The 12,062-nt window shown below is 31.0% G+C and overlaps 1 protein-coding gene across 2 annotated transcripts in view; it reads right to left on the bottom strand.

Moving 5' to 3' along the window:
• LOC143057568 (kinesin-like protein unc-104) overlaps positions 1–12,062 on the bottom strand; it is a 98,118-nt gene that overhangs the window by 49,891 nt on the left and 36,165 nt on the right. The window contains exons 7-13 of one of the 2 annotated variants that reach the window (XM_076230884.1): positions 11,435–11,613; positions 8,694–8,805; positions 7,754–7,897; positions 7,228–7,251; positions 4,500–4,578; positions 2,400–2,478; positions 288–427 (exon numbers count right to left, since the gene is read on the bottom strand). In XM_076230884.1, coding sequence (XP_076086999.1) covers positions 288–427; positions 2,400–2,478; positions 4,500–4,578; positions 7,228–7,251; positions 7,754–7,897; positions 8,694–8,805; positions 11,435–11,613 — 757 coding nt within the window. The remainder of the gene's footprint in view (positions 1–287; positions 428–2,399; positions 2,479–4,499; positions 4,579–7,227; positions 7,252–7,753; positions 7,898–8,693; positions 8,806–11,434; positions 11,614–12,062) is intronic. The other variant, XM_076230885.1, reaches the window with a different exon arrangement.

The raw sequence follows: 12,062 nt of genomic DNA, 5'->3' as shown, positions 1-12,062 counted from the left end.
ATGCGTCTGTATGCAGAATTTCCTGAAATCGCAATAATTAATCTGGGGTTCGTGTTGGTTATTCTTTAGTTTTCTATGTTGTGTCATGTGTACTATTGTTTTCTGTTTGTCTTTTTCATTTTTAGCCATGGCGTTGTCAGTTTGTTTTAGATTTATGAGTTTGACTGTCCCTTTGGTATCTTTCGTCCCTCTTTTATTGTCCATTCTCCATAAATTGCAATATTAAATGCACGCAATAATTTCTTAATTAACAGTATCTGTTAATGCAAAAGTAGTTTAAAACTTACCTTCTTCAATTTCGATACCCTCATGTTGTAAGATCTCTCTTAGTTTGGCTACCTCTTCCTTCAATTCTCTGATAAGTCTGGCATTAGGATCTTCATTAACAACGGCTTTACACATAATCTGTTTGGCTCTGTCAGCATATCTGTAACAACAACGAGAAAAAGTTTAAATCTAGCGTAATTCTATAGCTTAAGTTAAATTAATTTTCATATACAAAAGAAATATGTTTAAAGTTGCTGGAAAACCCATGGTTTAATTTTTCTAACTCAAAAAAAGTGAACAGTTGATCATATGTTATTTTGATGCTACTATTTTTAGATAATCAGATATATACAAATTTTCAGGAATTCTTATGCTTTACAACATGGCAGGCTCAGCCGGGGGTCTCATTGGGGGTTCTGATCCTGGATCCTGCTTACTGTTTTGTCAGATTCCTGTATCACGCTTACACTATGTATGCAAGCAATTCTCATTTTTTTTTTAATTTCCCGTGTCCTGCCCGACTTCATTTCCTGTTTTCACAGCACAATTATTTCACTTTCCTGTGTCACGCTTAGACCCCAATGAGACCCACTTAGCCAACAGGGTAATAGGCAATTTTGAATGTTGATATAAAAAGGTTTAAGATGTTTGATTTAATAGTATATCAAATTTCAAATATATTTTTCTACTGTTATGATTCTGTTATGTTGACTTCATTGTCCTCTATAAAGAGGTCTGTAGATCTAGAGCAGGGCTTCCAAAACGGTCATATATTCCGGTCATTTGTATAATGTCCGGTAAAAGTCCGGCTGGGCAAAGCATGAAACAGTCCTTTCTCAATTTTATTTATATACTTTTTAGTTTTCAAGACTTTTTCGGTCATTTTTACATAATTCACGATCTTTTTGACCCAACCTTTTGCCTTTAACATCAACACATTTCCGGTCATAAATGTGACATGATGATTAATTACTATCAAAACAACACCTACTTCAATACTTTCTAATTTTAATCAAGGCTAATTAGTAGTTGGACAGCTGAAATCTACCTGTTCAGGTGACAGGTGAACTATGTTCAGTACCGGACATCGTATAAATTGATCGGTTTATTCACAATTATTTTCTTACATTTCAGCGTTTGATTTAGTCCAAAAGATTAAAATTATTAGAAATTAGTTTATCAAGATGATTTGATGAAAATTTTTAAAAGGTTTTAAATAATCAAAGTGATGGATATCACTAATGGAAAGATTAGAAGAGTAGTTTGAATTATTTCATATTAAGGTATGGTGGGGAAAAATGAACATTTATAAAGCACTATTGCTGAAAATTGCATTTACAGCAGGTCTTTAGAAGGAAACTTGCTTTTCCAGTATGAGGATAAAATGAGCTCAAATTAAATACTATGGGTCTCTTAATTTGCACTATTTTATTTAAACTGCAGTTTATATCTTATCGAAATTATGTTGCCGGTTCTGAACATGTTTCAAAAAACAAAAAATGCAAAAATTCTTCTAGTAAATGTTACTAACTATCCTTGTAAGACATAAATCTGGACCAACAGCTTAAAACTTTAAAGTGTCAACAACAAAAAATTTGAAAAATGTTGTTTTGGGGTATTTTGTAAGTTGAAACAGAGGTTATATGGCATTGAAGATTAAAAGTTTTAGAGTGCCTATTGATCAATATTTTTCAACACAGGGCATGGAAAAACTTATTGTACATAAACCTTAAGACTTGGTCACAAAAGGCAATTATGGTAATCAGATGGCCATTCCAATGATTGACATTACATTAAAAAAAAAACGATTTTAAACTTTACTTTGACAAAGTCCTCTTTTTCTATCAAATGCAATGAAACAGTAAAAAATAATGCTTTGCATCAAGTTTCCCCTTGGAACATGTACTAAATGGCCTATCTCTATTATTTATTATATCTTTAGTTTTGATACAATTGAGGTTTGAAAAATTCGTACAAAAATGGCTACAGAAGGGTACATAAACCTTAAGGGATTAAAATCGGGATCAGATATGAAATGTCTGGCTGGCTCAAATATTTTTTGGAAGCCCTGATCTAGAGGATGATTTATATTTGAACCTTTCACAAGTTGACCTTGCAATGAGTAAACCTACCTTAGTGTACTAAGAGTTTCATCATAGTTTATGTCTGCTGGACTCAAAGCTGCTATCATGGCCGTCTTAGAATTTCCACCTGAAAAACAAAATAAGCATGGTTTCCTATATGACCTGTCTTTATTCAACCTTTAATAGTATAAATTAGTCAGAATTATTTCATTTTTTCTAGAGGTTATTGATGTGTAAACCGGGGCGATTAACTCACAAACTGAATAAAATTCTGAAGGACTTTTATGTTAAGTTTGTGAGCCAGAGCCCTGGTTTACACATCAATAACCGAAAATGTGTTTAATCCTATAAAAGACTGGAATGTTCTATCAAATGATACCACATATTTTTCTAGTAGTTTACACATCAATAACCTCTAAAAACAAGAATGTGTCCATAGTACACGAATGCCCCACTCCCATTATCATTTTCTATGTTCAGTGGACCGTGAAATAGGGATGAAAAATATAATTTTGGAATTAAATTAGAAAGATCATATCATAGGGAACGTGTGTACTAAGTTTGAAGTTGATTGGACTTCAACTTCATCAAAAACTACCATGACCAAAAACTTTAACCTGAAACTCCCACTTTCATTTTCTATGTTCAGTGGACCATGAAATTGGGGTCAAAAGTGTAATTGGGCTTTAAAATTAAAAAGATCATATCATAAGCAACAAGTGTACTAAGTTTCAATTTGATTGGACTTCAGCTTCATCAAAAACTACCTTGACCAAAAACTTTAACCCAAAACTTCCATTTTCATTTTGTATGTTCAGTGGACCGTGAAATTGGTGTCAAAAGTGTAATTGGGCTTAAAAATTAGAAAGATGATATCATAAGCAACTAGTGTACTAAGTTTCAAGTTGATTGGACCTCAGCTTCATCAAAAACTACCTTGACCAAAAACTTTAACCTGAAACTCCCACTTTCATTTTCTATGTTCAGTGGACCGTGAAATTGGGGTCAAAAGTCTAATTTGGCTTTCAAACATAATGCCCCTCTACTATCGTAGGTGGGGCATAAAAATGTGTTTAATCCTTATAATTCTTGAGCCAAATATTTGCAAATTTTTAATTAGCATTTTTTTGTTTAATGGCTACTATATCAAACAAACATCAAATGCACAATTGACATGTCGAAACTAAGGAGTTAGACGCCATATTGACTTTCTAAAATCCATAAATGTTCGATAAATGCAACAGAATCTAAAAGGAAATAGCACCTACCTCAAAAAGTTCATTTTAATGAGAAATTATCCGAATTTGAAGCGTACAAGTAACAAAATAATCTTTTGCTTGAAAGTTTTCATTGGTATGACGTCATGTTTTGCCATGATGTAAATTCGCTAAATCATTCATGCAATTTCGCGGCATTTTATTTAAACATTTTGAAAGCCTTAATGCATTTTTGTTACATATGCATAGAATAGAAACAACTTTTATGTATTTGGTTTTCAATTCTCAATTTGCTGAAAATCCCAAGATCCCTGCATGCATGTGTATCACACATGAATAAATCACAGTGAAGGTTACGAAAGTAGTTTAGGAAACATGGTTTATTGAAGTGTAAACCAAGGGGAAAATTCTAATTGACCAATCCAATTCAAGTATTTATAGGTATGCAAATCATATAAGAATTATTGTATTAAAATTAACCAACCATAATGTTTTTGTGTATGCTTTTGAAAACACATTCCAGCTGATAATGTTCAAAAAATAGTTTTTAGTAAGATTTATTTTTTCCCTTGTAAATATCTTGATCATATATATATTTCTTAATTACACTTTTTCCTTGTAAATATCTTGAAATTTTTAAATGCTTTACCTAAATTTTCCCTCAGCAGCCAATGTTTTGGAATATACTTTGGAAAATGCTTTCCAATTGATAATTTTTTTCTTTTATATCTACATTTTTTAATTATGCCTTTCCCTTGTATATATATATTGGTGATTTTTAAATGCTTTACCTAAATTTTCCCTCAGCAGCCAATGTTTTGGAATATACTTTGGAAAATGCTTTCCAATTGATAATTTTTTTCTTTTATATCTACATTTTTTAATTACTCCTTTCCCTTGTATATATATTGGTGATTTTTAAATGCTTTACCTAAATTCTCCCTCAGTAGCCATGTTAGTACTGAATCCCTGTAGGGTATAAAGTTTTCCTTCTTTTTCTTTTTTGTAGTCTACAATATCATAAACCAAAGGTCAACATTGGGTATTTCACAAATTACCAAAATCATTTCATTTTGCTTGTGGAAAATGACTACTCAATGATACAGTTAGATAGTATGGTCTGCACATCTTCTTGGTAAAATTCATTACCAGATTTTTCCTAAAATTGAATGAGTTCCAAAACAAAATACAGTAAAATATGTAGTAAATAAAAAGAGCAAGAGGATTTTATTTCATTGTAGAAATAGCTTCAAAATTTGTACCAATATTACTAAATATTTACTAGTAAATCAAACAAAGATTTTCAGATCTGAAAATTAATTGGACTGATTTGATTTCACCATAATACTGTGTGCATGTGATTAGAAATTTTCTCTACTACTTATTCTTTATGAACAGGTTGTCAGTTTATCAAATTTGAGCCATATGTTATTGAGGTAGAGTGCATTGAAATAATAAACTGGGCTTCAAGTGTTTAAAACTTCATGATTGCAACTTACAAATCAGATATAAAAACTTTACTGTCCATATTTATCTTACAGTCGTTCTTAATACAGTTGAACTTTGGTAGCTTGAACACCAACAAATTTTACATTTTTGGCAATCTTTAACATCTTTTTTTTTTAACCTTTTCACTGCTTATCAGGCTTTCAAAAAGGCTTTCAAAAAGTTACTCAGTAACTTGATAATGCAAAATTACCATTAAAATTGAATTCTTTTAGCTACCAAAGTTATACTGTGGTTAATGAAACATACAACATAGAGAATTGAAAGGGAAAACCATATCTGACACAACTATTCATAAATAAATCAGTTCATTAAAATTCGACTCAATAGTCAACACTGAGATCTATTTCTGGATTCGAGCGTCACTGATATGAGTCTTTGGTAGACGAAACACGCGTCTGGCGTATATATAAAATTTAGTCCTGGTATCTATGATGAGTTTATTTCCATAAAAAGCTTCAGAAGAGGGCAATATAGTGTATTATATATGAAGTTAAATTCCGCGAGGTGAACCAACGCCTGTGAAATCGTTTTGGTAGAGTCCCTGAAGTGGATACCTTGGTATGCCGGGTTGTCAAATCATGCAAATGAATGCAATCCTTAAATAATAATTAAAATTGACAACAACACTTCAAAAGATCTGCAATTTTATTATCTATGTCTACATGTTTCGCCTGCAGATAAATGATTGCAGAAGAAACGTACCACGGGCGCCGATCTTAAATGAACTAGGAATTCACAACTATGCCATTATACAGACCAACTACTGCAGACGATCCAAAAATTATATAGTCACCAAATAATTAACAAAGGAACAGTTTTTGACAATTTCATTATCCACAGCCGCGATCATAATCTTCCTATTGTTGCCGACGCGCCGGGAAGCAGTAACCTCCAACTATGGCCAGGTTGGAAGAGAAGCCTTGCGAAGTGGTAGGAACCATGGGAAGTTCGTCCTATTAGATGCCAAGCCTTTAGAACAATTTCATGTATCATATAATAGTAAAACGAACTCAAGTTACATTGTATACAAACTTTAATTTTCTATATTTATCTTATCTATTTATAACTCTGTATTGCTACTTTCACTTTTCATTGTTTCTCTCACCATGACGACGTCAAATTCAATGCACCACTTTGAGTACTTCAGGGGCTCAATTTCTGTATAAAAATTGTCCTGATGAAGCCTGCCTTGCAGGCGAAACATGTAGACATAGATAATAAAATTGCAGATCTTTTGAAGTGTTGTTGTCAATTTTAATTATTATATATGAAGTTGTTTTAATTCAGATGATTTATTTTTAAGCTGAATGAGAAGCTAGGGATTTTTTAAAATGTCTTCATTGCCCAATTTTTAAGCATTTTCTAAAAGCAAAGGTTACTTTGTAGGTCAGATATGGTACTTTGCATGAAAACAGTCATGGGGAAATGACTTTAAGATTAAACTAACACTAAAAAGGCATTTAAAGCTATGACACTATAATATCACATTTAGCTTAGTCTAATTTTAATCTTCTTAATTTGTATTGCCATGCAAAAAATGAAATTGACCTTCGCAAAATTAATCTTTAAACTTGAAATCTCAACTGCTGAATAATCTTGAAACAAACTGAGGCATGACATTTAAAATAGTACAATCATCAGAAAAACTCAGATTTTGACCAATCAGAATTTCAAAATTAAAAGAATTCTGAAAATATTATTTTTTTATATTATAAAATCATGTCATACTGGTTAACATGATGGTTTAAATGACATTTTTTTCCCACAAAAGGTGTGTTAATTCAAACATGTGTTGGAAAATAAAATATAAAAAAAATATTCTCAAGGAAATATCTGGGAATTTTCCCATTCAATCATCAAAGAGTGTATTGACTAAGCAACAACATACATTCTGAAACCTTCCCCATAAAACATTAATCAGCAATTTATTAACAGCAGATCATAATGAATTTTGAAAGACTTCAGTATTCAAATTTAGCCATATAAATGTCATTGATCAGTCTTGTGAAGAGTCCTGGTAAATGAAACCTAAATAAATAAAATAATCCAATACAATACCATTCCCACAATGCAACATTTTTTTCTAAATTGGTCATTTCTGAGTTTTTCTATCCAACTATTGACCTGTTGACTTGTTTTGTTACACTTACTGATAATTTGTTATCCAGGACACTCTAAAAATTGAAACAATTCAAGTAGTACACATTTTTTTTAAATATTGATATGATTATCCTGAATGGATTTCATTTCTTTAAAAGTACTAAAAGAATCTGTGATACAATTAAGAAAGTGGATATTTTTGTTGAAATTTAAATGGTTTGAAAACTAATATTTTACATATAAAATTGCTATAAAACCTATGGATAAAAAGGAGATTGCTCTTAATGAATCTTAAGTACAAATAAAATGATTACATAGTGTATATATATAAGCTTAGATATATAGAAGAAACCAAGCAGAGTTGCTTATGCTGTGACTAATGAACTACAATAAATTAGCTGCATTTCAGATTTAGTTTTATCCACTGAAATTTTTTCTTTATTACATTTCAATTTCAAAAAGTCATAACAAGGTTACATATTAATATCTAGTTATGTAAAATAGAAATACAAAATAGATACGAAATGCTATGACTGAACTATTTTTCTAAAGATTACATCAGATATGAACACTTACACATTCAGCGAGCGCCGAGATAACTTTTCCGAGTGTTGTCAATGACTTGTTTATATTAGCACCTTCTTTCAGTCTTGTTCCTGTAGCACCTGTTGAATCGGCTCTTTCACTTCCTGCTAAATCTACCAAGCTTATCTTACTGACCTACAACATAAACCAAAAGTATTGTTCGTAATTTCAATTGTTCATACCCTAAAATGAAAATTATACATCACTTCATCTAAAGTTTCCTAATGTTCAGGAAGTTTTCAGCCAATATAAACGTTTTATTGTACGATTGTGAATATTGCAGAGAATTATTTTCAGTTTCAGAATTCTCAATTTTTTTTTCTCTAGTGGTCTGATGGTCTTAAAAGAAAATTTGCTTGTCATCACCATTATTTCTTTTTTCAAAAATTACCAAAATTGTGTTGGTCCAAACTTACTACACATATTTTTGAGAATCCGGCACATTTTCTAGCTATACTACTTGAATGTGCAGTCATTACATGAAATCACATTTGATTATTTGTTTTATACTTAACCATGAGCATTTTCTCAAAAAAAAAAAAATTGCAAATTTTCAATGTAAAAATAAGTAGATTTTGTATAATAATTATTGCAAATGAGACAAATAGCAATTAGTGACTTAGGACAAGGATGCAAACAACTTTAGGTCACTATAGGGCCTTCAACAATGAGCAAAACAAATACTGTATAGCAAGTTATCAGCTATTGTTCTAGTGTCAAATTGGTTAAAATTTTGCTGTGATAATGAGCAATAGCCTGATTTTTTAAGAACAGAATAATGGGATGCGTCAAAATCAGTTGATCTTTTTTATCGTCTTTAAGAAAGTACATTTTATCATCATGCACCAAAAATCATTTACATCATTTGGCAAGAATTTTTACTGTTACTTGTCATGAAGGTACCCTCATTTATATGTTAATAAACTGTTACCTTTTCCCCAGTAAGATTAGTGGTTGCATCATGTCTTTTCTGTGTTAATATTATTGTAAATACAGCATGTGATCTACTACTAGTTTCATTCATGTTGGTGGCCGCCACAGTTCTACAAAATTGAAAGTCAAAAGAGTTCTATTTGATACAAGTTGTTTCAAAAAATTGGAAAAGTCATTGTCATTTTCACCAGAGGTCCACTGATTAACAAATTCATACAAGCAACTTAATTTATACCGATAAACTACTTTAAATTCAGTAAATTTTGTTATGTTTTTATCATTCTGAAAATTGCAATGGGGTAGGATTAGTAAATTGAAATCATTTCCTTTATGTCAATTTAATCTGTAAGGTATAATAGAGAACCAGACCAGTAAAAACATGAAAATAAAACCTTGCAAACAGCTTTGCCAGAAGAATCATGAAATTTAATTCTGCAACAAAAAACACCTTACAGTAACAATTTCATTAATGGACATCTCGACCTATAGTTGTTAATTTCTGTGTTATTTGGTCTCTTGTGAAGAATAGTCTCATTGGCAATTCTAACCACATCTTCTTTTTTTTATATTAACAGTTTAACCATGCTCTTTCTAAAGGTATAAATCATTTAAACAAGTTTCACAAAACTATAAAGAAGGATGCCATAATTTTCTATGGAATCTGTCATATTTTGTGTCTTCCTCTTAATATTCTTTCTATGGATCTAGCTGACTTTAGAAGATTTCTACGTCATTCTTTTTTAAAACTGCTTTGGGAATATTGTGCTGGTAATATGTTTATGCTCTTTCTTTCAAATTGATAAATGAATTACAGATATGAATATGTTTTTGATTAATTTACCAAATGCCAAAAGTGTTTTCAAGTAGGAGTTGAACATCTGAAAGTGAAATTTATCATTCCGAGATAAAAGGCTTATTATATTAATTTCCATAATGCAGATATTATGCTGTTTCATGCAGAAATCATAATCAATTTAAACCAGTTTCAATGATTAAAAAGGACTAACTTAATTTTATCAAATTTTACCAAAATAAACATGAAGTGCAAAAATGCCAAAATCAAGCAAATTTTTTACTTGTACTTCCTTCATAATCATAAATTCAAATCAGTTCTGCTTTAAATCTTTTATTGCTAAAAGCCTTTACCACTATTCAGTATTTATGTGTTTTAAAAGTCCCTGTATTTATTTCCATCAATTTGAAACACCTCATGCTCCATCAGAGACCAAATGATAAGAGGTTTTCTACGATAGGTCACTATGTGGCCTAAGTAACTATTGCACTACAATTTACATCTTACTTCTATATCAACACTCAACACTGTGTTAACTTAGCAACATGTCTACTATGCAGGGTTGGCAAAAACCCGGGTTTTATGAGTATTGCCCAGCCCAGTGGGAAATACTGGGAAAACCCGGGTTTTACTGGGTTTTAATGGGTAATACTGGGCAATACTGGGTAATATAAAATACTGGCCTGAATTTTAAAGAGGATTCAGTGATCAAACTCAATTGCAATACATTTAAGATATCTATAAACACATTTTGATTTATAAATTAGTTCACTTGTTTGAGAGTGATAATACAAGTGTATATACATTTGAAAAGTACTATTCTTGCAACTATGAGACACACACATTACACAAATATTAATGGAAAAGGCCTGTATTAATAATTCTTTTCTGAAAGTCTATTAAATCACCCTCTCGTCTAGATTGGTCAAACTGTTAACATAAATTCAAAGAATTCATTTTTCAACTGTATATAACTTACATTAAGAATTAACAAGAAAATGTAAGAAAAATTACTTTTGCATAATTTATATGTACATCACTAATTAATAAGTAATTATTCAGATTAGGACATTGATATGTTTATATAACAATATTCAGCCTTTTCATTTCTATAAGGGTTAATGACTTGGCCCTGTAGGGTGTTTATTTAGCAATATGATTGCATAGACATTTAAATTTATAATTCACATAAACACTGCTATAAAATGCATTTTTTTTTTTAAGTTTGGATAGTTGAAACAATACATGGAAATTAACAAGGTATCAATAATCCTAAAATATTCAAATTTTGTATTCTGCCTACATAGAAGTAGTGGAGAAAAGAATGAAATTGAATTTTCTATCTTCTAGAAACATGACTCTCAATGGTTATCTGTATAAAATGTATATATTTAGCTATAATACTATGAAACTACAACAAGACTTTACTATTTTGTGTTAAAATAAGCTTAAAAAGTCTTATTGCCCAGTATTACCCAGTATTATCCATTTCTGGGAGTATTGCCCAGCCGGGAAAACCAGGGAATTCCCGCCTGGGTTTTCCCGGGCGGGTAATACTTTGCCAACCCTGCTACTATGAACAAAATCTGCAGACACAAAAAGATTTCATTGGACAGGTTTAATCCTTTCAGAGGTCTTGCAGGTGCATAAAGATGATTAGATTTACATTATCCAGTCTCAAAAAGGTTTGGTTTAGCCAAGATGTATTTTTTCAAAGGTCTTGAAAATGATGAGGAGAAAGTGAAGGTCAATCTCAACTTCTCAAGTCAAAGATTTTATTGATATAAAATCCAAAATCTGGAACAATGTAGTATGTCGTTATTTATCAGATGAAGCCAATGGTTTTATATACATGTACATTTTAGACTATAGGTTTTTCTAGGACAAGACCATGACCATTTTTCCCTGACTTTTCCAGACTGTTTTCTTCTTTATATCATACCAACCTTGCTTTATTTCCTTCATCAATAAGATTATTGATATCATCAAATGATTGCACAGCCAGTTTTGACAAGTCCTCCACATAGGGGCCCAGTAAGGGATGTTCACGTACTTTTAGGTTGTTCTTGTTACTAGGGTTCAGTAGATCCCTAACTCTCTCACAATAAATCTCCATGTAGCTAACCTGAAATGACAAAAATATTTTGTTCTTAGGATTCAGTAGATCCCTAACTCTCTCACAATAAATCTCCATGAAGCTAACCTAAAATAACAAAAATATTGTGTTCTTGTTACAAGGGTTCTGAACATTTATTGCTCTCTCACAATAAGTCTCCATTTATCTAACCTTAAATGACAAAAATATGTTGTTCTCTCTACTAGAACTTGTTCACAATAAATCTCTATTTGTCTAACCTAAAATGACAAAAATATTTCTGTCCAATTCATTTTTTTTTAAATATTATTTAAATTAATTGCAGATTGTTTCAGGTTTCAATTATTTGAATAAATAACATTGATTGAGTTCACATGCATTTCGCATGAAGCATTTCTGCTATGGTCAATGCTTGTACATAACAAAAAGGACTGCAAAAAGGATTCAATTCTTTAGTAAATGCATATATAATTAGAGCT

The sequence above is a fragment of the Mytilus galloprovincialis genome, chromosome 13 (genome assembly GCF_965363235.1).
Source record: "Mytilus galloprovincialis chromosome 13, xbMytGall1.hap1.1, whole genome shotgun sequence".
Taxonomy (NCBI): Eukaryota; Metazoa; Mollusca; class Bivalvia; order Mytilida; family Mytilidae; genus Mytilus; species Mytilus galloprovincialis.
The sequence above is the reverse complement of the archived record's forward strand: the minus strand, read 5'-3'. Positions and strand labels throughout refer to the sequence as shown.